Source organism: Oncorhynchus mykiss, chromosome 1, assembly GCF_013265735.2.
Source record: "Oncorhynchus mykiss isolate Arlee chromosome 1, USDA_OmykA_1.1, whole genome shotgun sequence".
NCBI lineage: Eukaryota > Metazoa > Chordata > Actinopteri > Salmoniformes > Salmonidae > Oncorhynchus > Oncorhynchus mykiss.
In genome coordinates, this window is record NC_048565.1 from 3,751,930 (window position 1) to 3,776,272 (window position 24,343).

The window sequence follows — 24,343 nt, forward strand, 5'->3', positions numbered from 1 at the left end:
TTACACCTGGCAGGTTCACTAGTTACACCTGGCAGGTTCACTAGTTACACCTGGCAGGTCCACTAGTTACACCTGGCAGGTTCACTAGAGAACACAGACAACTAAAGTTCCTCTTCACTTTTCTAGGTGGAAAAGAGAGAAATGGTCCAGGGAAGAGCAGCTCTCCACTCTGCTCTGTCTGCTAAACACTTCTGAATCCACTTCTGGATTCTTCCCTCGTAGGTAGGTAGGTAGGTAGGTAGGTAGGTAGGTAGGTATGTAGGTACGTAGGTAGGTAGGTAGATAGTTAGGTAGGTAGGAAGGTAGGTAGGAAGGTAGGTAGGTAGGTAGGTAGGTAGGTAGGTAGGTAGGTAGGTAGGTAGGTAGGTATGTAGGTAGATAGTTAGGTAGGTAGGTATGTAGGTACGTAGGTAGATAGTTAGGTAGGTAGGTAGGTACGTAGGTACGTAGATAGGTAGGTAGGTAGATAGGTAGGAAGGTAGGTAGGTAGGTAGGTAGGTAGGTAGATTGTTAGGTAGGTAGGTAGATTGTTAGGTAGGTAGATAGATAGTTAGGTAGGTACGTAGGTAGATTGTTAGGTAGGTAGGTAGGTAGCTAGGTAGCTAGGTACGTAGGTAGGGAGAACATGTCCATGTCTCCAAACATTCTCCACACTGTCTCCAAACTGTCTGTCCTTCTCCAAAGGAAGTGTCCATCTGGAGGTCAGTCTGACCAGAGACAGACAGGTTGTCTTCTCCTCGTTGGGAGGGACATACAGGACATGAGGATCTCTCGGTCGTCTACCGTGTTGTCACCATCCATCCCACAGCGGATCCCACAGTTCGGCGTTTCTTAAACTAGGATTTCCACCACTTCTGCTGCTGAGTCTGAACTTCTGGAGCTCTGGTGTGTGTTGAGTGGTGCCAGGAAGTGCTCTGAGGTGTAAAGGAAAAAAAATAACCATGTTTTAGACACTAGATTAAAAACTGCAGGATTTCAGCTCCACAATGAGTTAAGCAGTACAACATAGACAGAGGGTCAGTGGGCCACAATCAAGCCGTGATGTTTGACAAAGACAATCAAGCCGTGATGTTTGACAAAGACAATCAAGCTGTAATGTCTGCTACTTGGGAAGCTACCGGCCTTGACTAAACGGTGACTCCGTAGCCAACACACACAGACACATGCTGTAACTCTGGCTGGTACGAATGAATAAGTCCACTACTTCCCCTCTCTGAGCCTGGAAGGGTGCCATTTGGGATGCAGACGGTCTGCTGTGACCCTGGGGTGTCTGGTTACACTTCAACCAGCACACAGATAAAATTATTTGTTATTACATCATCGTATAAAGCCTGTGTTCCGTTGTAAATCCACTCAACACGTAATTTTCTCTGTATTGTATGTGACTAGGTGTCCGAGCTCATAGGTGACTAGGTGTCCGAGCTCATAGGTGACTAGGTGTCCGAGCTCATAGGTGACTAGGTGTCCGAGCTCATAGGTGACTAGGTGTCCGAGCTCATAGGTGACTAGGTGTCCGAGCTCATAGGTGACTAGGTGTCCGAGCTCATAGGTGACTAGGTGTCCGAGCTCATAGGTGACTAGGTGTCCGAGCTCATAGGTGACTAGGTGTCCGAGCTCATAGGTGACTAGGTGTCCGAGCTCATAGGTGACTAGGTGTCCGAGCTCATAGGTGACTAGGTGTCCGAGCTCATAGGTGACTAGGTGTTCGAGCTCATAGGTGACTAGGTGTCCGAACTCATAGGTGACTAGGTGTCCGAACTCATAGGTGACTAGGTGTCCGAGCTCATAGGTGACTAGGTGTCCGAGCTCATAGGTGACTAGGTGTCCGAGCTCATAGGTGACTAGGTGTTCGAGCTCATAGGTGACAAGGTGTCCGAACTCATAGGTGACTAGGTGTCCGAGCTCATAGGTGACTAGGTGTCCGAGCTCATTGGTGACTAGGTGTCCGAGCTCATTCTGGGTCCCGGGTACTGTTTCTACACACACAACAAACATTTCAGGAATAGGAAACAGTAGGCTACACACCGCAGGCAGGTGTTGAGGTCGAGGAAGTCTCAGAGGGTGCTAGCATGCTGGTGGGATCCACTGTAAGATCCGTCTCCTGGGCTAGCACATCACGGTCACACTGGGTGCTGCAGTCCCTGCTCTGGGGCTTGGACAGGAGCAACAGCGTGGGCAGGGCCAACGGGGCGTAGGGGTGTTGGTGCGGGGGCAGGGAGAGAGGAGACATTGCAGCAGCCGTCTGGTCATCAGAGAGGCTCTTTCCTACAAGCACAGACAACAAGAGGAAGATGGTTAATTGTCTGAGCACAGACAACAAGAGGAAGATGGTTAATTACCAGATCAACCAATCACGCACGCTCAAACATCTACTCTGTCAGCTTCCCTGCCACATCTATCCTAGAGCGGCTATCCCGGAGAGGGGAAACAACATACAGTACATGCATTTTTATTACAACAACAAAAATGTCATCATCTACTCGAGGAAGGTCCCTCACCGGGATTTCTCCCCAACAGTAGTTATTTTAGGAAGTTTAACATTCTGTCTGGCGACACTACGCACTAAGCACTCAACAGACGCCAGTTCTCTCTTGAGATAATGACATGGGCTGTTTAAGATCTGACATTCCTCCAGGCGTTATGACCTGTGACCTGTGAACCCCCCCCCCCCCCCCCCCCCCTCCGCCCAGAACACTCAAAAGAAGAAGACAGGCGATGTCATAATTCAACAAAGATTCTTCAGGGAGGAGCTACACCGAGTAAACAAAACATTAGGAACACCTGCTTTTTCCCATGACATCGACTGACCAGGTGAATCCAGGTGAAAGCTATGATCCCTTATTGATGTCACTTGTTGATTCCACTTCAATCAGTGTAGGTGAAGGATGTCAAACTCATTCCACAGAGGGCCGGGTGTCTGTGGGGTTTTGGTTTTTCTATTTTAATTAAGACCTAGACGACCAGGTGAGGGGAGTTCCTTACTGAGACCTAGACGACCAGGTGAGGGGAGTTCCTTACTGAGACCTAGACAACCAGGTGAGGGGAGTTCCTTACTGAGACCTAGATGACCAGGTGAGGGGAGTTCCTTACTAAGACCTAGACGACCAGGTGAGGGGAGTTCCTTACTGAGACCTAGACAACCAGGTGAGGGGAGTTCCTTACTGAGACCTAGATGACCAGGTGAGGGGAGTTCCTTACTAAGACCTAGACGACCAGGTGAGGGGAGTTCCTTACTGAGACCTAGACAACCAGGTGAGGGGAGTTGAATATACCCCCTGATCACACGCAAACACAGTTCACTTTCATACCAGACACATGCAAACAGCTCGTTGTATATATAATTCCTACTCTCATCTATCTACGTTCTCTCCTCATCTCACCTTTTCCCCTCGCTTGTGGATTACAGTGCACAACAGATCAGCTGTCTTGTGACCAGGCAACAACAAAAAAAAGACACTCCAAGCCAAACCTTCATATCATAACTGATAACCGCTAGACATAAGCTAAATCGTTTGACAGTCAACATGGTTACTAGAACTACCGTGTTAGTAAAGCTGCTACTATCCTGCAGTACTGTGTGCAGTCAGCAGCAAGCAGTTTAGCAGTTACACCGGCGGGGCCCGGTGGCAATACATTAATAAAACTAAAAGCTTTACCTTGACTTGGAAGAGTTACCAGTGTCGGATAGCCGTAGCCAGCTAGCTAACATAGCATCCCTCTCTGTTGGATAGCCATAGCCAGCTAGATAACATAGCATCCCTCTCAGTTGGATAGCCATAGCCAGCTAGCTAACATATCATCCCTCTCTGTTGGATAGCCATAGCCAGCTAGCTAACATAGCATCCCTCTCTGTTAGATAGCCGTAGCCAATTAGCTAACATAGCATCCTTCTCTGTTGGATAGCCATAGCCAGCTAGCTAACATAGCATCCCTCTCTGTTGGATAGTCATAGCCAGCTAGCTAACATAGCATCCCTCTCTGTTGGATAGCCATAGCCAGCTAGCTAACATAGCATCCCTCTCTGTTTGACCTGGGTGTTTAAGTACGCTCAACTAGCTAGCTGCATTTCACACCAGCTAAGTAAGCGAAAGTAAGTAGAGCACTAGGCAGAGCCCTAAGCAGAGCCCTAATTAGAGCCCTAAGTAGAGCCCTAATTAGAGCCCCAAGTAGAGTCTTAAGAAGAGCCCTGAGTAGAGCACTATAGGGTACTATTTGGGACCCAGACTTAGTGTTTGACTTGTGACCTGGGCCCTAGAGCTCACCTTTCCCCTGGATGGGTTGCTCCACTGGGCCATCAGTGCTGATGGAGGGGATGAACCTGGCTGGACGGAGGGCCTGCTGCTCGGTGCTGATTGAGGGGACGGACCTGGCTGGACGGAGGTCCTGCTGCTCGGTGCTGATTGAGGGGACGGACCTGGCTGGACGGAGGTAATGTTGCTCGTTGCTGATGGAGGGGACGGACCTGGCTGGACGGAGGTCCTGCTGCTCTAGCCTGTTCTGCTCACGTCCAGACCGTTGCTGTAACACCCTGATCACTGCATCCTTCTCCAGGAGCTGGGAGTGTAGCGCTCGGACTCTACACACACACAACGATTGCATATGAAGTCAGTCAGATCACTATGTTGATCTCTATCTGAACCTAGGTCAGACCAACTGACGTTACTGTGTAGCCTTCAGTGAGCAGGAAGTTAAAAGCAGAAATTGTACCTGTTCTCCATCTCCCGATGCCTGTGGCTGAATGGCAGGTGGTCGTTGAAGCTGTTGTCGGGTGAGTGACGAGGCGAGTGTTTGATGACGCTGCTGTCTCTCTGAGCTGCAGCGGCGGCGGCTGCGTCCATAGCGAACTGCCTCATGGTGCTCTCCTCCAGGTACTTCTGTTCCCAGTGTGTGATGTCAGCCTCCAGAGCCAGGATCCTCTCTTCTCTCTCAGCCAGCTGCTGCTGCTGCTGTACAGACACCATGGAGCTCAGATCAGAGGGCAGGGAGCCAGGACCACTAGCCGTGCTGTGGGACTGACACCGTGGAAGGAAATGGAATTTAAAAAAATTCAAACAAACATGGAGTTGTTTTGTTTTGTTTTGTAAGACTATGTTTACTGTACAGACTTAGGGGTTGTCAAATTTTACATGTCAAGGTGGATCAGAAGGTTTCATTTTATATACCAGTGCTGTTCAATTTTGGTCCTTGAGGGCCAAAACACTTCAGGTTTTTGTTTCTACCTACTAGTTAATTGCACCCAGCTGGTGTCCCAGGTCTGAATAAGTCCCTGATTAGAAGGAGAGGAGGAGAGGCCCTCCAGGACCGACATTGAACAGCCCGCACCATGTGTCTCCTCTCCTGCTCACCTGTGCTGATCGGAGGCTCTTCAGCTCCTGCTCCAGCCTGGTCCTCAGCCTCAGTTCCAGGGCCTCTCTCTTCTCACAGGCTGCCTGTAGCTGGCCCAGGGAACTCTGCAGCCGCTTTACCTTCTCTACGTACGCCCTCTTCCTCCTAAGCTCCTCCTCCAGGGCCAGGTTACGGGCCTGTGCCGACCCCAGGGCCTGCTCCAGCACCTCCCGGCGCCGAAGCCACTCCTCCCCGGAGCCACGCAGACGCTGCACCTCCCGCTGCTGTTCCTCGTCTAAGAGAGCGAGAGATGTAAGAAAATACATTAGTGCAACACATTCAGACAGGAAAAAGCTTTTTATCAGATGCCAACCAAAGTATAATGTTATTTGTCTGCCAGCAAATAACTAAACACGGCAGTCAATTTTTTGGTAAACACCTTTTCGGCCCACCAACTGACCTTGGTCTCTCCACAGAAAATCTTACTAATTTGATTATTTTACCTTTATTTAACTAGTCAGTTAAGAACAAATTCTTATTTTACAATGATGGTCTAGGAACAGTGGTTTAACTGCCTCGTTCAGGGGCAGAACGACAGATTTAGTTTTTTACCTTGTCAGCTCGAGGATTCGATCTCGCAACCATTTCGATTACTAGTCCAACGCTCTAACCACTAGGCTACGCTGCCGCCTCCACACTCTAACCACTAGGCTACGCTGCCGCCTCTACACTCTAACCACTAGGCTACGCTGCCGCCTCTACACTCTAACCACTAGGCTACGCTGCCGCCTCTACACTCTAACCACTGCCTCCCCGATCATAAAGAGTAGGTAACGAGAAGTGCTTCCTCTTAACATGTTGGCATCTGATCTCTACTTACTTTGTTCCAGGAGTTTGGTGAAGACCTGCTGTTTCCTGTCTGCGGATTCAACTTCCTGCTGTTTGGTAGCGTTGTCCAGACGATCTACAGGTGGAAGAGAGAGGGAGGGAGCTCGATTAGGATCTATAAGTACTTGTTGGAAGGAAGAGCCACACTTAAACCCCTAAAGAGTCTTGCTGTAGGTTACTAGCTTTCCTGCAGTCAAATGACCAAATTGCCCTCATTGTGGCCTCATGGATGGAAAGTTATTAATGTTTTTTAAATAATTTTATCATGAATGAAATAAAATAAAATATATTTTTTTAAACCTGCCCGAAAATACGGTGTTTCTATGTCAAACGATATTTCAGACTTCTGTGATGTATATAAAAAGTAACATTGGGATGTAAACTCAAAATATAATAAATTTCAACTCTATATCTGACATGGTACAGGTGTCTTCATAACCACGTGAGGTGTGTATACTTTTGTTTCAAAGTAGATTTTGTTAAGAAAGAAACACTCTGTGTGACTCTGGTTTAGCACACTGCAGTCTTTCCATTAGCTTTATTTAACCTTTATTTATGCAAGTAAGTCCATCAAAAAACATTGATTATTTGCGCAATTACTAGCTGCGTTAGCATTAGCATCTAGCTGCTGGTAGCCTTACCTCTGAGGTCCCTGTTGAAGTCGTGCAGTCTCTTGATCTCTGACTCCAGTTTGTTCCTCATGGTTTTCTCCAGGGTCTCTCTCTTGGCAGAGCCCTTCATCAGGGTCTCGTAGGCCTCAGATATCCTCTGGATCTCTACTTCCAGCTGGAAGGAAACACGAGAAGAGAACACTGTCAGTCTGAGGGTCTCTAGCTTCAAACACAGCTCATCCTCACCAGTGGTCACACTTTGAGGGGGGGTAGGGGGGAGGGCAGTCCTCAGAGGTGGAGACACAAAAGTCGACATTGGAAAAGCGACAATAAAACAAACACTGGTGAAAAGTCAGACGGTGGAAAAGTGACAATTAACTAAACAATTTGAGGGGTGATTTACAATCAAGGAATCAATGGTCTCACAAGACTGGGATACTGAATGAATGAGACATGTGGAGGAGGAGCAGGAGGAGGTGGAGGAGGAGGGGAATGAGGAACAGGGGGAGGAGGACCAGGAGCAGGTGGAGGGGAAGAATGAGGTAGAGGAGCAGGAGGTGGAGGAGCAGGAGGTGGAGGAGCAGGGGAATGGGGAGGAGCAGGGGCAGGTAAGGTGGAGGGGGAGGAGGAGAAGGAGGGGGAGGAGGAAGAGCAGTTGGAGGGAGAACAGGGGGAGGAGGATCCAGAGATATAGAGGACATTTCAGTCACTGAAAGAGGAACACTAGTAGTGATTTCAACTGAATGTGTTTTAAAACACACAGGCTAACAGATAGAACAAGCAGGATATGAAGCTCTAAGCAATGTTAATGTTCTATGTAAGGAGGGGTGTGGGGGAAGGTAGAGGTTTGTGGGGATGGTAGAGGTTTGTGGGGGGGAAGGTAGAGGTTTGTGTGGGGAAGGTAGAGGTTTGTGTGGGGAAGGTAGAGGTTTGTGTGGGGAAGGTAGAGGTTTGTGTGGGGAAGGTAGAGGTTTGTGTGGGGGAAGGTAGAGGTTTGTGGGGAAGGTAGAGGTTTGTGTGGGGAAGGTAGAGGTTTGTGTGGGGGAAGGTAGAGGTTTGTGTGGGGAAGGTAGAGGTTTGTGTGGAAGGTAGAGGTGTGTGTGGGGGAAGGTAGAGGTTTGTGTGGGGAAGGTAGAGGTTTGTGGGGGGAAGGTAGAGGTTTGTGGATGGAAGGTAGAGGTTTGTGTGGAAGGTAGAGGTTTGTGGGGGGAAGGTAGAGGTTTGTGGGGAAGGTAGAGGTTTGTGGGGGGAAGGTAGAGGTTTGTGGGGGGAAGGTAGAGGTTTGTGGGTGGAAGGTAGAGGTTTGTGTGGGGGAAGGTAGAGGTTTGTGGGGAAGGTAGAGGTGTGTGTGGGGGAATTTAGAGGTTTGTGTGGGGAAGTTAGAGGTTTGTGGGGGGAAGGTAGAGGTTTGTGGATGGAAGGTAGAGGTTTGTGTGGAAGGTAGAGGTTTGTGGGGGAAGGTAGAGGTTTGTGGGGGGAAGGTAGAGGTTTGTGGGGAAGGTAGAGGTTTGTGGGGGGAAGGTAGAGGTTTGGGGGGAAGGTAGAGGTTTGTGGGGGGAAGGTAGAGGTTTGTGGGGGGAAGGTAGAGGTTTGTGGGGAAGGTAGAGGTTTGTGGGGAAGGTAGAGGTTTGTGGGGGGAAGGTAGAGGTTTGGGGGGAAGGTAGAGGTTTGTGGGGGGAAGGTAGAGGTTTGTGGGGATGGTAGAGGTTTGTGGGGATGGTAGAGGTTTGTGGGGGGAAGGTAGAGGTTTGTGGGGAAGGTAGAGGTTTGTGGGGAAGGTAGAGGTTTGTGGGGGGAAGGTAGAGGTTTGGGGGGAAGGTAGAGGTTTGTGGGGAAGGTAGAGGTTTGTGGGGAAGGTAGAGGTTTGGGGGGAAGGTAGAGGTTTGGGGGGAAGGTAGAGGTTTGTGGGGGGAAGGTAGAGGTTTGTGGGGGAAGGTAGAGGTTTGTGGATGAATGGATTGACTGAAGTGTCTCAATACTTTAAGATGCGGAAATAACCTGTATACGCGTCTGTCACTAAAATAACCTGTAAACATGTGTCTGTCTGTCACTAAAATAACCTGTATACGCGTCTGTCTGTCACTAAAATAACCTGTAAACATGTGTCTGTCTGTCACTAAAATAACCTGTAAACATGTGTCTGTCTGTCACTAAAATAACCTGTAAACATGTGTCTGTCTGTCACTAAAATAACCTGTAAACATGTGTCTGTCTGTCACTAAAATAACCTGTTTATGTGTCTGTCTGTCACTAAGAAAACCTGTAAACATGTATCTGTCTGTCACTAAAATAACCTGTAAACATGTGTCTGTCTGTCACTAAAATAACCTGTAAACATGTGTCTGTCTGTCACTAAAATAACCTGTAAACGTGTCTGTCTGTCACTAAGAAAACCTGTAAACATGTGTCTGTCTGTCACTAAAATAACCTGTAAACGTGTCTGTCTGTCACTAAAATAACCTGTAAACATGTGTCTGTCTGTCACTAAAATAACCTGTAAACGTGTCTGTCTGTCACTAAAATAACCTGTAAACATGTGTCTGTCTGTCACTAAAATAACCTGTAAACATGTGTCTGTCTGTCACTAAAATAACCTGTAAACGTGTCTGTCTGTCACTAAACTAACCTGTAAACATGTGTCTGTCTGTCACTAGAAATGAATGTCCCTCTGATCCATCCACTGTGCACATTCCTGCCACAGCACAGCTAGAGGGCAAATCTCACTGATATGCAGCAATGGCAAACAAACACACACACACTTTATACTTCTCTACCTACCTCTACAGCCTTTGCGTGCCAACAGGGGCTTAGAAATAAACCTATTAACGCTTATATAATCAAATTATAGTTTACTCATAACTATTACGGTCACTAAACTATATTACAAGCAGATAGGCTGCTACGAACAGGATGCAGTGAAGCAGTCGATCAAGGGTACTATGAGCTTGACCACGCTGTTTTTGACAGCATGGTCATGACACAAGCCAGTTAGGCTTCAAGACGGGGTCACTCTAACCGAGACTGCTCTTCTCTGAGTCAGGGAGACTTTCCCCCGCACTGCCAAAAGCTGACTCTATCTCTCCTCTGTTCTCACCCTCCTAGATCTATCCACTGCCTTCAACAATATGATCTTCCTCTCCACCCTCTCAGGACCTGGTGTCTCAGGCTCTGCACACTCTTGGACTGCATCCTACTTGGCAGGTCGCTCCTACCAGGTGACGTGGAAAGGATCTGTGTCTGTACCACGTACTCTCACTACTGGTGTCCCCCAGGGCTCGGTTCTTGGCCCTCACCAATTCTCTCTATACACCAGGGCACTCGGCTCTGAAATATCATCACGTTGTTTCTACTATCGCTGCCACTCCTTTTCTCCTTCCCCTCTTCTAACACCCAGGTGGCGACATGCATCTTTGCGTGTCTGGCAGGTATCTATCTATAAGCTTGGATGTTGGCCCACTACCTCAAGTTCAACCTTGACAAGACAGAGCTGCTCTTTCTCCTGGGGAAGGCCTGCCCGCTCAGACCTCTCCATCACAGTTGACAACTCCACAATGTCCCCCCTCCTAGAGTGCAAAGAACCTTGGCGTGACTCTGGACAACACCCTGTCGTTCTCTGCAAACATCAAAGCAGTGACTAGCTCCTGTAGGATCATGCTCTACAACATTCGTAGAGTACGACCCTACCTCACTCAGGAAGAGGCGCAGGTCCTAATCCAGGCATTTGTCATCTTCTGTCTGGACTACTGCAACTCGCTGTTGGCTGGGCTCCCTGCTTGTACCATCGAACCCCTGCAACTTATCCAGAACACTGCAGCCCTCCTGGTTTTCAACCTTCCCAAGTTCTCCCATGTCACACCCCTTCTCCACACACTCCACTGGCTTCCAGTCGAAGCTCGCATCTCTACCAGACCATGGTACTTGCCTACGGAGCAACAAGAGGAACTGCCCCTCCCTACCTTCAGGCTATGATCAAACCCTACACCCCAACCCGAGCACTCTGTTCTGCCCCATCAGGTCTCTTGGCCCTGCCACCCCTAAGGGAGGGCAACTCCCTCTCAGCCCAGTCCAAGCTCTTCTCTGTCCTGCCACCCCTACGGGAGGGCAACTCCCTCTCAGCCCAGTCCAAGCTCTTCTCTGTCCTCCCACCTCTACGGGAGGGCAGCTCCCTCTCAGCCCAGTCCAAGCTCTACTCTGTCCTGGCACTCCAATGGAGGAACCAGCTTACCTCTGAAGCTAGGACAGCAGAGTCCCTGCCCATCTGCCTAAAACATCTGAAACCCGACCTCTTCAATAAGTATCGTAAATAATCCCACAGTACCCACCCCTCACCCACTCCTCACCCCTCCTCCTCATGACTAAAATGTACATGTCAAATGTGAATTAGAATGACTGTATACTTTAAATGGGGCGGCAGGTAGCCTAGTGGTTACAGCGTTGGGCCAGTAACCCGAAACCGAAAGGTTGCTAGATCGAATCCCCGAGCTGACAAGGTAAATCTGTCGTTCTGCCCCTGAACAGGCAGTTAACCCACAAATAATAATTTGTTCTTAACTGACTTGCCTAGTTAAATAAAGGTAAAATAAGGTAAAATAAAAATAAATAAATAAAGGTTAAATAAAAATTAAAAATAATTAAAAATGTGATATATAAGGACCTCGACGATGCATTCCAAAAGGCACCGTAACCAAGGAGTCTCTCACCTTCTGAAGTCTGGCGGCCTTCTCGCTGTACACCTCCAACTCTTTCCTTAGTCTCTCATTCTCCCTCAACAGGTCCATTTGGGCAGTGTTGTTGTGAGTACTGGGGTTGCTGTGGCTCATGTAGACCTCTGGACCATAGTGGACACTGTGTCGAACAACCTCGGCCTGGGGCTGGGAAGGTACGTACCTGGGGAGAGGAGAGGGACTCGTGAGTATCAAACAGTATCGTTCACAACATCTTGGTTGTAAACCCATAGGGGCACTGGGATATAAAGCTATATTCATCCCATATAGAAAACAAGGTGTCATTACTGGTCTGGCACCCATAATTGGTATATGTGTGTCATATTTACCTGTGCTGTGATTGGAATGAGGGAGGTGGTTCCTGATAGTAGTGTCCGTGTGTCTCCTGTGAGTGGCTGAGCATGTATCCAGGAGGCCTGACCAGGAAGGGGTAGTCTGGGGGAGGTCCCCTCTGAAACTCTGGCCCCTGGTGTTCAACAGGCCCAGAGTGGCCATTAGACAGTTGAGGGTAACTGTGAGAGGAGCTGAGAGGCTGAATGTCTCTGCTTGATCTCTCCAGGGAGAGTTGCATGAGACGCTCACTGAGGCTCCGGGCGTGCTTCCGTTTCAGGTCCCACTGGCCATCTCCCTGGTGATCCATCATCTCAGGTCCCAGCTGAGGTTGACCCTGCTGGGCCCCTACCGAGGCCAGGTACTGAGAGTGAGCCTTGGCCTCCTCATAGGTGGGCAGCTCCTCTCCGTGTCTGTGGAGCTGGTAGAGGTGACACACGGAGTCCCTCTCACAGTGTTTGTAGTCCCCCTGGTACTCCTGACCCTGGGGGTCCTGTCTGGTGGACATGTGGATGAACTGGGACTCTTCCTGGGTCAGGCTCTCCAGAGAGGAGCGGGGTGATCCGGTACCGCCTCCTCCGCTGCTGTTGCTGCCTCCACGCAGGGCCTGCTGCTGGATGGCCAGGAGGGTACTGGTGTCCGTGGAGTTCCCGTGACGGAGGTGCTCCTGGATTAGACGGTGTAGAACCGTGCCAGAAGACGCCTCAGCAGTTCTCATCTCAGTCAATCAGAGAATATATAAGTGAATGGATGGGTTGAAGAGTTGGATGTTTTGGATTCTTAATAAACCACAGATCTATACAGAAGAGCAATAAGAGAATTAGCTCAATCAAGTAACTAGCTAATACATTTGGTAGCATTTAACATAAAGCCTTATAATGCCGTTATAATTAAGACTTGTTATTTAACTAGGCATGTCAGTTAAGAACAAATAGTTATTTACAATGATGGCCTACCCGGGGGAACAGTGGGTTAACTGCCTTGTTCAGGGGCAGAACGACATAATTTGTATTTTTTTTACCTTGTCAGCTTGGGGATCTTGCAACCTTCCGGTTACTGGTCCAACTCTCTAACCACTAGACTACCTGCCACCCCTATTCCCATAGTAACACCAAGTTAGTGTACAAATACAACCCCTGCAACATTCTCCTCTGGGCTTTTGCTGTTCATTAAAAAAAATAAAGTATGAGCTAGGACTCTAGTACATGATACTCTGCATTCAGTTCAGGGTAGTCTATTATAATTAAGTAGAATTGACTTCAGCATGTAAATGCAAACATACCAAACAGTGTAAACTATAGCATAGGCCTATATTAGCTTGTCAAGCCATATTACTAGGTATTATTTTGAAAGAAAAAGGCCAAAGCCCTGAAGTATTGAAGAAAAAAATCATATGTATATTTTAGTTATTGGATATCATTATATTGAGTCATTTCCTGCTGCCAGCTACACAGTTTCCTTTCAGATTCCATTCAGATTCCATTAAATTGCTTGATTTGTCCTTTTTTTTGGGGGGGGGGGGGGGGGTAAAAATGATTTGCACATACAGAAGTATGACAGAGATCAAATGAGATCATTGAGGCTTTGTTGAAAGACAAAATGTATGTTTACTCTACAATGTAAACAGTGTGGATAACACAGGCTTACTGTATACGTGGGCCTAAATACTATAAACTCTATAGGCAACACACATAGCCTGGGTAGACTTTCACACATCTGATAACATTCCAGTCTCAACTAGGAAAATAAAACATATAGCCCAATAAAACTATTTAAACTCACTGTCAATAAAGTGCAAATGAACTCTCAGACTTGATCACAGACCAAAGCCGACTTCCCGACATTTTAAATAAAAGTTTAAAATATATGTAATGAGGAATTAAAAGACAATTATTATAACGTTATTATAACACAGCAAGTTAAAAGGAACAAACCCGAATTGTCGCCTATAATACTACTTTGAAAGACCTATCCACCATGCGTAAAAGCAACTCATTCCAACAAAAAAAAAACCCAGCTAAATTAAACTCTTACCAATTTACATTCTCACCACGGAAGCAAGTTGTTCACGGCGTATATTGTTTATATTTCTTGCTGACGGAAAAAAAATTGAATCCTAATAAAATGTAGTGGAACTGCAAATTATGTAGAGTATTTGTTGCTCTGAGAGAGAGAGAGAGCGCGCTGCTACGGTGTGCGTCTGAGAAGATCTCACAAACAGACTGAGCGGTGCGAGAGATCGCGCTGCTATTAAATAACTGAGGGCCGATTGTTCGCTGAGACTGGAATGATTGGAATGAGAGAACTCCAAGTCCCCCAGGGATGAAAAGCAGAACCGCAGAGCAAAGCGCAAAGTGCACAGGGGGAAAAGGGGGCAGGGCAAGTAGAATCGGAAACTGCAGAGCAAAACGGAGCGGAGCAGTCAGAGCGGAGCGGCACCGTGCACATAGAGACAGACATCTGCCTGTGTAATGTAAAGCGTTTTTGTTGTTGTTAGCAGTTGGGGAGATGGAGTAATTAGCTGCATAGCATGCTGTGACTAGAAAGAGATCGGGGCGCTATTGTGAAGCAGAGAGGTAATGTTTTTTCATAAAAAAAGCTTTTGTTTAACCTAAATAACATTCTAACCTCCTCATATAGTATACCATACACCAATATTATATTATTTACATCTAGAAATAGTCTATTAATTACATCTAGAAATAGTCTATGAAAAAATAGATTTGACCCACTGTTTTCCTTTAGGGTTTCCCCGTCAACAGCTGTAATATTAGTTAAGTCTGAGAAATCCCTTTATAACACTTGGTGACAACTGCTAATGTATGAGGGGGGCTTTATAAAATACCACGTTTGGTAATTGGATGCTTGATCAAATACAGTCCACCTATAATTCAGACAAAAGTTGCTGCAATATGTCCAAACATGTACTTTAGCATTAATGTAGCAGCATATACCAGGCAGGTTATCTGAACATTAGCACAATTCATCCTTATTTCTCTAAAGGTCTTTTGTTTGCACGTGTCTGGTAAATATTTAAGCCGATGCCGAGTGTGTGTCTGTGTGTACATGGAGAGGGGCGGGTATTGCGACTGCGTGTGTGTGTGTGTGTGTGTGTGTGTACGCTTGTGTATGCTTGTTTGTGTGAGGGGTGTGTGCTGGTCAGGTGTATGAGCCATGCTACCTGCCAGCTGTCTGGGGGTCCCCTGTCCCCTGTCCCCTGTCCCCTGTCCCTGTTCCCTGTCCCCTGTCCCTGTTCCCTGTCCCCTGTCCCCAGTCCCTTATCCCCTTCCTAATCAGGGTTAGCTCTGAGAGAAGAGATGCATTATTCTCCTCACAGCAGACATGACCAGGAGGAGAGGAGAAGAGGAGGTGACAGCCCTGCCATCTGCTGTATGGGAGCCCCTCCTCCACCATCATCATCACAAATGGCACCCTATTCCCTATGTAGTGCACTACTTTTGACCAGGGCCCATAGAGAATAGGGTGCCATTTGGGACACTGGCCAGGACTAACCAACACCAACCCCCTAGTCCTAGATGCCCTGCATTCTTCACACACATGCTGCTTAGGGGGATGCTGCCTAGGCCCTATAATCAGATGGCCTGGCTGAGAGAGGGATGTGGCTGAGAGAGGGGGATGCTGCCTAGGCCCTAGAATCAGATGGCCTGACTGAGAGAGGGGGATGCTGCCTAGGCCCTAGGATCAGCTGGCCTGGCTGAGAGGGGGATGGTGCCTAGGCCCTAGGATCAGCTGGCATGGCTGAGAGGGGGATGCTGCCTAGGCTCTAGGATCAGCTGGCCTGGCTGAGAGAGGGGGATGTGGCTGAGAGGGGGATGCTGCCTAGGCCCTAGGATCAGCTGGCCTGGCTGAGAGAGGGGGATGCTGCCTAGGCTCTAGGATCAGCTTGCCTGGCTGAGAGAAGGGGATGCTGCCTAGGCCCTAGAATCAGATGGCCTGACTGAGAGAGGGGGATGCTGCCTAGGCCCTAGGATCAGCTGGCCTGGCTGAGTGGGGGATGCTGCCTAGGTCCTAGGATCAGCTGGCATGGCTGAGAAGGGGATGCTGCCTAGGCTCTAGGATCAGCTGGCCTGGCTGACAGAGGGGGAAGTGGCTGAGAGAGGGGGATGCTGCCTAGGCTCTAGGATCAGCTGGCCTGGCTGACAGAGGGGGAAGTGGCTGAGAGAGGGGGATGCTGCCTAGGCTCTGGGATCAGCTGGCCTGACTGAGAGAGGGGGATGTGGCTGAGAGGGGGATGCTGCCTAGGCCCTAGGATCAGCTGGCCTGGCCGAGAGAAGGGGATGCTGCCTAGGCTCTAGGATCAGCTGGCCTGGCTGAGAGAGGGGAATGCTGACTAGGCCCTAGGATCAGCTGGCCTGGCTGAGAGAGGGGGATGCTGCCTAGGCCCTAGGATCAGCTGGCCTGGCTGAGTGGGGGATGCTGCCTAGGCCCTAGGATCAGCTGGCATGGCTGAGAAGGGGATGCTGCCTAGGCTCTAGGATCAGCTGGCCTGGCTGACAGAGGGGGAAGTGGCTGAGAGAGGGGGATGCTGCCTAGGCTCTGGGATCAGCTGGCCTGGCTGAGCGAGGGGGATGTGGCTGAGAGAAGGGGGATGCTGGAGGCTGATAAAGGGACGAACTTGTGCCTCTAAAATGTATAGAGACACCTGGAGGCATCTGATTTTCAGTTATAGACTATGTACTTTTAGCCAGGATTTGTCTTTAGAGTGATTGTGTTTATGACAAGCCTCAACTTGCGGACTCTAGATCCTTATCTCGTCTGAAACACCCAGACATCATCATCTTGTGTATTTACATCCTGGTTCAGTTGGATGGCAGTTGAGGGCCAACTGTTGTTGCAACGTACATTCTTTCAGCCTGTATCAAATGAAATGTTATTGGTCCTGCACACATATTTTGCAGATGTTATCGCAGGTGTTGTGACATGCTCATGTTTCTCGCTCCAACAGTGCATCAATACCTAGCTAACAACACAAAACAATACACACTCGTGCAGGTAATCTAGTGGTTAGAGCGTTGGGTCAGTAACTGGCAGGTTGCTGGATCGAATTCCCGAGCTGACAAGGTAGAAATCTGTCGTTCTGCCCCCTGAACAAGGCCGTTAACCCACTGTTCCCTGGGTACCGTGTATGTGTGGGTAGACAAGACAAAACAAATGGAAAATGAAAGGTGGATTGGCGATGGCTAGAAGACCGGCGACGTCGACCGCCGAAGACCGCCGACCGCCGAACGTCGTCCCGAACAAGGAGAGGGACCGACTTCGGAGGAAGTTGTGACAGTACCAATTTAACAAATATACTGTATGTGCTTATAGTGCCCTATCAACGTAAGTCTTAAACCTTAAATGGTTGAGCATTTTCCCATGTCTTTTTGGTCTGTTTTGCCCTGGAGTCACTGCCAGCCTGTGTTAATGCTTCGAACATACAAAGCTCTCCCTCGCCCTTCATTTTGCAAATCTGTCCATAAATCTATCCTCCCGATTCATGCTTACAAGCAGAAACTCAAACGTAAGGTACCAGTGACTCGCTCAATACTGAAGTGGTCAGAGGACGCAGATGCTAAGCTACAGGACTGTTTTGCTAGCACAGAATATGTTCCAGGACTCATCCGATGGCATTGAGGAGTACACCACATCAGAACCTGTGATCTACCTGGACAGACGACCACCCCCATCGGAACCTGTTATTTAATGGGCCATTGGGCCTGGCTTAATCTCTGTCAACTACCTTGACAGGCCATCAGAACCTGTGAACTACCTGCACAGGCCACTAGAACCATCTCAACCCGTTAATTAATGGGCCATTGGGCCTGGCTTAATCTCTGTCAACCTAGAAGTAAAATTAATTTCTGTGTTCGTTATCTCGCGCATCCTGTTAAATTCTGGCAGATTCTCTCAGCCTACAAACTAAATCTGCCCACGGGAGAATAGGCCTGATTTAGGCCTGTTTTAGGCCTGGTTTGACTGAGGCAGTAGCAGCACAATGCAGTCTATGAGCATTGTGGGTGTGACCTGCCTTGTGTTGGGAGGTGGGACACACCAGGCCAAGCACTCCACTCTCTTTGTTTCACTGCTACAGGAGGAAGTGGACACATTCCTGACATTACCATGTCCATGGGGGCTACCACTAACACCCCCCCCCACCCCCCAGCCTCTGTTTTCTGCTGATGAAACCGGCCAAGAGAGGGGGAAGAGGAGAGAGGGGGGGCAGGGGAGGGGGAGGGGAAGAGGAGAGAGAGCGAGGGGAAGAGGTGGAGGAAGAGGGGAGAGAGTGGAAGAGGAGAGAGAGAGGGGAAGGGGGAGAGGGGGAGGGGAAGGGGAGGGGGAAGAGGAGGGGAAGGGGAGTGGGAAGAGGGGGAGAGAGTGTGGAAGGAGAGGGGGAAGAGGAGGGAGAGAGAGGGGAGGGGGAAGAGGGGGAGAGAGTGTGGAAGGGGAGGGGGAAGAGGGGGAGAGAGAGGGGAAGGGGTTGGGGAGAGAGGAGAAGGGGAGGGGGAGAGAGAGGGGAGGGGGAGAGAGTGTGGAAGTGGAGGGGGAAGATGGGGAGAGAGAGAAATCATGAGAAAACGAAAATATAATTACTTGACAAATTAGAAAGTATTAACTGAAAACAGAGCGAACTAGAATGCTATTTGGCCCTACACAGAGAGTACAACGTGGCAGAATACCTGACCCCTGTGACTGACCCAAACTGAAGGAAAGCTTTGACTATGTACAGACTCAGTGAGCATAGCCTTGCTATGAAGAAAGGCCGCCATAGGCAGACCTGGCAATGAGGTGGAAACTGAGCTGCACTTCCTAACCTCCTGCCCAATGTATGACCATATTAGAGAGACATATTTCCCTCAGATTACACAGATCCACAAAGAATTTGAAAACAAACACGATTTTGATAAACTCCCATATCTACTGGGTGAAATTCCACAGTGTGACATCACAGCAGCAAGATTTGTGACCTGTTGCCACCAGAAAAGGTCAACCAGTGAAGAACAAACACCATTGTAAATACAACATATATTTATGTTTATTTATTTTCCCTTTTGTAACTATTTGCACATTGTTATAACACTATATATATATATATAATATGACATTTGAAATGTCTTTATTCTTTTGGAACTTCTGTGAGTGTAATGTTTACTGTTCATTTTTATTGTTTATTTCACTTTTGTTTATCGTCTACTTCACTTGCTTTGGCAATGTTCGCATATGTTCCCCATGGTAATAAAGCCCCTTGAATTGAATTGAGAGAGAGGAAGAGGAGGAGAGAGGAAGGGGAGGGGGTAGATGGGGGAGAGAGAGAAGGAGGGGGTGGGAGAGAGGGAAGAGGTGGGAGAGAGAGAGAAAGAGGGGGAGAGAGAGAGGAAGAGGAGGGGGACGAGGTGGGAGAGAGGGAAAGGGGAAATTGGGGAGAGAGGGGCGAAGAGGAGGGGGGAGTGGGGGAGAGAGAGAGGGGAAGAAGAGGGTGAAAAGGGGGAGAGAGAGGGGAAGAGGAGGAGAGAGGAAGGGGAGGGGGTAGATGGGGGAGAGAGAGAAGGAGGGGGGGGGAGGTGGGGGAGAGAGGGGAAGAGGTGGGAGAGAGGAAGGGGAGGGGGAAGATGGGGGAGAGAGAGAAGGAGGGGGTGGGAGAGAGGTGGGGGAGAGAGGGGAAGAGGAGGAGAGAGGAAGGGGAGGGGGTAGATGGGGGAGAGAGAGAAGGAGGGGGTGGGAGATAGGTGGGGGAGAGAGGGGAAGAGGGGGAGGGGAGGGTGAAGTGGGGGAGAGAGAGGGGGAGGGGAGGGGGAAGTGGGGGAGAGAGAGGGAGGGGGTGGGAGAGAGGTGGGGGAGAGAGAGGAAGAGGGGGAGGGGAGGGTAAAGGGGGAGAGAGAGGGAGGGGAGGGGAAGCATCCACACGAAGACATTAGGTGTTAATATTACGTTCTGTGATGGAATAAACAATAGCTGCCTTGTCCACAATAGTTTGTTGAAGACCATGGGGTTTAACAACAGAAAAGGCATCACCTAAAAAGGCAAATCAGAACCCATAAGAACCCTAGAATTAATTGTTTTTTTGTCTCATTAAAACCCACAGATTCTTGTCATTTCTACCACGTTAAGATACCTTATATAATGCTACCTTATATAATGTTTACATACCCTACATTATTCATCTCATATGTCTACGTATATACTGTACTCTATATCATCGACTGTATCCTTATGTAATACATGTATCACTAGCCACTTTAAACTATGCCACTTTGTTTACATACTCATCTCATATGTACATACTGTACTCGATACCATCTACTGTATCTTGCCTATGCTGCTCTGTACCATCACTCATTCATATATCCTTATGTACATATTCTTTATCCCCTTACACTGTGTATAAGACAGTAGTTTTGGAATTGTTAGTTAGATTACTTGTTATTACTGCATTGTCAGAACTAGAAGCACAAGCATTTCGCTACACTCGCATTAACATCTGCTAACCATGTGTATTTGACAAATAAAATTTGATTTGATTTGAAGATGCTGAATAAAAGGGCTGTGATGGAAGAGAGACACCTCATTGTAACTTGTCGGAGGGCCACAGGACACACTAGGAAACACCTCATTGTAACTTGTCGGAGGGCCACAGGACACACTAGGAAACACCTCATTGTAACTTGTCGGAGGGCCACAGGACACACTAGGAAACACCTCATTGTAACTTGTCGGAGGGCCACAGGACACACTAGGAAACACCTCATTGTAACTTGTCGGAGGGCCACAGGACACACTAGGAAACACCTCATTGTAACTTGTCGGAGGGGCCACAGGACACACTAGGAAACACCTCATTGTAACTTGTCGGAGGGCCACAGGACACACTAGGAAACACCTCATTGTAACTTGTCAGAGGGCCACAGGACACACTAGGAAACACCTCATTGTAACTTGTCAGAGGGCCACAGGACACACTAGGAAACACCTCATTGTAACTTGTCGGAGGGCCACAGGACACACTAGGAAACACCTCATTGTAACTTGTCGGAGGGGCCACAGGACACACTAGGAAACAGATCTCAACAAATAACATCTTGCTATCAGGACTATGTTAAACTGTTAGAGCTGAGCGGCGTTTACTCACGTCCGTCTGTGTTGTAACAGCTAGTGGTTGTACAGCACCTGCCGTCTTTCGTGCCGACTCAGGGCATTCCACTCTCAGCCATAAAGTTCAAACAGGCCCTTCAAAGAAAAGCCTAAAGAGCAAGAGAGACACTCCTCCTGTGTGGGTATATCATTAACCAATGGGCCAGGGATACACAAGGGACATACATTTACACTGAGGGACATTCTCTCTTTTATAGACCTGTAGCATCATCAGGTCTGTCCTCAACTGAATTAACCCAAACCAGGATACTAGATTAGAAAATAACTGAATTAATCCAAACCAGGATACTAGATTAGAAAATAACTGAATTAACCCAAACCAGGATACTAGATTAGAAAATAACTGAATGAATCCAAACCAGGATACTAGATTAGAAAATAACTGAATGAATCCAAACCAGGATACTAGATTAGAAAATAACTGAATGAATCCAAACCAGGATACTAGATTAGAAAATAACTGAATTAACCCAAACCAGGATACTAGATTAGAAAATAACTGAATTAATCCAAACCAGGATACTAGATTAGAAAATAACTGAATTAACCCAAACCAGGATACTAGATTAGAAAATAACTGAATGAATCCAAACCAGGATACTAGATTAGAAAATAACTGAATTAACCCAAACCAGGATACTAGATTAGAAAATAACTGAATTAATCCAAACCAGGATACTAGATTAGAAAATAACTGAATTAACCCAAACCAGGATACTAGATTAGAAAATAACTGAATTAATCCAAACCAGGATACTAGATTAGAAAATAACTGAATTAACCCAAACCAGGATACTAGATTAGAAAATAACTGAATTAACCCAAACCAGGATACTAGATTAGAAAATAACTGAATTAACCCAAACCAGGATACTAGATTAGAAAAGAAGTGACGTAACCTATTTCTCAAATTTTTCTGTGGGTGCTGTCAATCACAGTGTGCATCCAAAATGGCACCCTGTTCCCTCTCCTTCTCCTCTCCTTCTTCCCCCTCCTTCTCTCTCTTCTCTCTCTCCCCCCCCCCTCTTGCCCTCTCCTTCTCCTCTCCTTCTCCCCTTCTTCCCCCTCATTCTCTCTTCTTCCTCTTTCCCTCTCCTTCTCCTCTCCTTCCCCCTCATTCTCCCTCCTTCTCTCTCTTCTCTCTCTTCCCCCTCTTTCCCTCTCCTTCTCCCCTCATTCTCCCTCCTTCCCTCTCTTCCCCCTCTTCCCCCTCTTCTCCTCTCCTTCTCCTCTCCTTATCCCCTTCTTCCCCCTCCTTCCCTCTCTTCTCTCTCTTCCCCCTCTTTCCCTCTCCTTCTCCTCTCCTTCTCCCCTTCTTCCCCTTCATTCTCCCTCCTTCCCTCTCTTCCCCCTCTTCCCCCTCTTTCCCTCTCCTTCTCCTCTTCTTCCCCCTCATTCTCCCTCCTTCTCTCTCTTCTCTCTCTTCCCCCTCTTTCCATCTCCTTCTCCTCTCCTTCTCCTCTCCTTCTCCCCTTCTTCCCCCTCATTCTCCCTCCTTCCCTCTCTTCCCCCTCTTCCCCCTCTTTCCCTCTCCTTCTCCTCTCCTTCTCCTCTCCTTCTCCCCTTCTTCCCCCTCATTCTCCCTCCTTCTCTCTATTCTCTCTCTTCCCCCTCTTTCCCTCTCCTTCTCCTCTCCTTCTCCCCTTCTTCCCCCTCATTCTCCCTCCTTCCCTCTCTTCCCCCTGCTTCTCTTTCCTTCCCCTCCTCCGACAGCTGTGGGTTCTTAGGTGACCGTTCAGAATGTAGGATTGTCTGTGACCGTCCATACAGCTGAATGGCTCCTCCTCCTCCTCTTCTTCCCTCCAGCAGCATCAGGCCAGCTGGACCTCACCCTACCAGGTGTAAGACCAAACACAGCAAATGTACTCTTTATTTTATCGTTTTGGTACTATTTTCACAAGTAGTATGTGGTCAAATTTCACAACTATTAGTAACTTGTCGGAGGGCCACAGGACACACTAGGAAACACCTCATTGTAACTTGTCGGAGGGCCACAGGACACACTAGGAAACACCTCATTGTAACTTGTCGGAGGGCCACAGGACACACTAGGAAACACCTCATTGTAACTTGTCAGAGGATACTAGATTAGAAAATAACTGAATTAACCCAAACCAGGATACTAGATTAGAAAATAACTGAATTAATCCAAACCAGGATACTAGATTAGAAAATAACTGAATTAACCCAAACCAGGATACTAGATTAGAAAATAACTGAATTAATCCAAACCAGGATACTAGATTAGAAAATAACTGAATTAACCCAAACCAGGATACTAGATTAGAAAATAACTGAATTAACCCAAACCAGGATACTAGATTAGAAAATAACTGAATTAACCCAAACCAGGATACTAGATTAGAAAATAACTGAATTAACCCAAACCAGGATACTAGATTAGAAAAGAAGTGGCGTAACCTATTTCTCAAACTTTTCTGTGGGTGCTGTCAATCACAGTGTGCATCCAAAATGGCACCCTGTTCCCTCTCCTTCTCCTCTCCTTCTTCCCCCTCCTTCTCTCTCTTCTCTCTCCCCCCCCCCCCCCCCCTCTTGCCCTCTCCTTCTCCTCTCCTTCTCCCCTTCTTCCCCCTCATTCTCTCTTCTTCCTCTTTCCCTCTCCTTCTCCTCTCCTTCCCCATCATTCTCCCTCCTTCTCTCTCTTCTCTCTCTTCCCCCTCTTTCCCTCTCCTTCTCCCCTCATTCTCCCTCCTTCCCTCTCTTCCCCCTCTTCCCCCTCTTCTCCTCTCCTTCTCCTCTCCTTATCCCCTTCTTCCCCCTCCTTCCCTCTCTTCTCTCTCTTCCCCCTCTTTCCCTCTCCTTCTCCTCTCCTTCTCCTCTCCTTCTCCCCTTCTTCCCCCTCATTCTCCCTCCTTCCCTCTCTTCCCCCTCTTCCCCCTCTTTCCCTCTCATTCTCCTCTCCTTCTCCTCTCCTTCTCCCCTTTTCCCCCCTCATTCTCCCTCCTTCTCTCTCTTCTCTATCTTCCCCCTCTTTCCATCTCCTCCTCTCCTTCTCCTCTCCTTCTCCCCTTCTTCCCCTTCATTCTCCCTCCTTCCCTCTCTTCCCCCTCTTTCCCTCTCCTTCTCCTCTCCTTCTCCCCTTCTTCCCCTTCATTCTCCCTCCTTCCCTCTCTTCCCCCTCTTTCCCTCTCCTTCTCCTCTTCTTCCCCCTCATTCTCCCTCCTTCTCTCTCTTCTCTCTCTTCCCCCTCTTTCCATCTCCTCCTCTCCTTCTCCTCTCCTTCTCCCCTTCTTCCCCCTCATTCTCCCTCCTTCCCTCTCTTCCCCCTCTTCCCCCTCTTTCCCTCTCCTTCTC

At 48.2% G+C, this 24,343-nt stretch overlaps 1 protein-coding gene across 2 annotated transcripts; it reads right to left on the minus strand.

The window, feature by feature from the left end:
- Positions 1-496: 496 nt before the first annotated feature.
- On the minus strand, positions 497-14,265 carry amotl2a (angiomotin like 2a). 2 transcript variants are annotated; one of them, XM_036981833.1, is made up of 11 exons: positions 13,913-14,265; positions 11,878-12,674; positions 11,525-11,711; positions 6,855-6,999; positions 6,206-6,289; positions 5,346-5,620; positions 4,708-5,012; positions 4,463-4,576; positions 4,263-4,414; positions 2,026-2,265; positions 497-914 (listed from the first exon to the last, which is right to left on the minus strand). In XM_036981833.1, exons 2-11 carry the CDS (start codon positions 12,594-12,596, stop codon positions 832-834), a joined length of 2,304 nt encoding a protein of 767 aa, XP_036837728.1. In that variant the 5' UTR covers positions 12,597-12,674; positions 13,913-14,265; the 3' UTR covers positions 497-831. The 2 variants fall into 2 exon arrangements, with proteins under 2 accessions (XP_036837728.1, XP_036837707.1); XM_036981812.1 differs by having other exon boundaries at positions 4,263-4,576; positions 13,913-14,260.
- Positions 14,266-24,343: the final 10,078 nt, after the last annotated feature.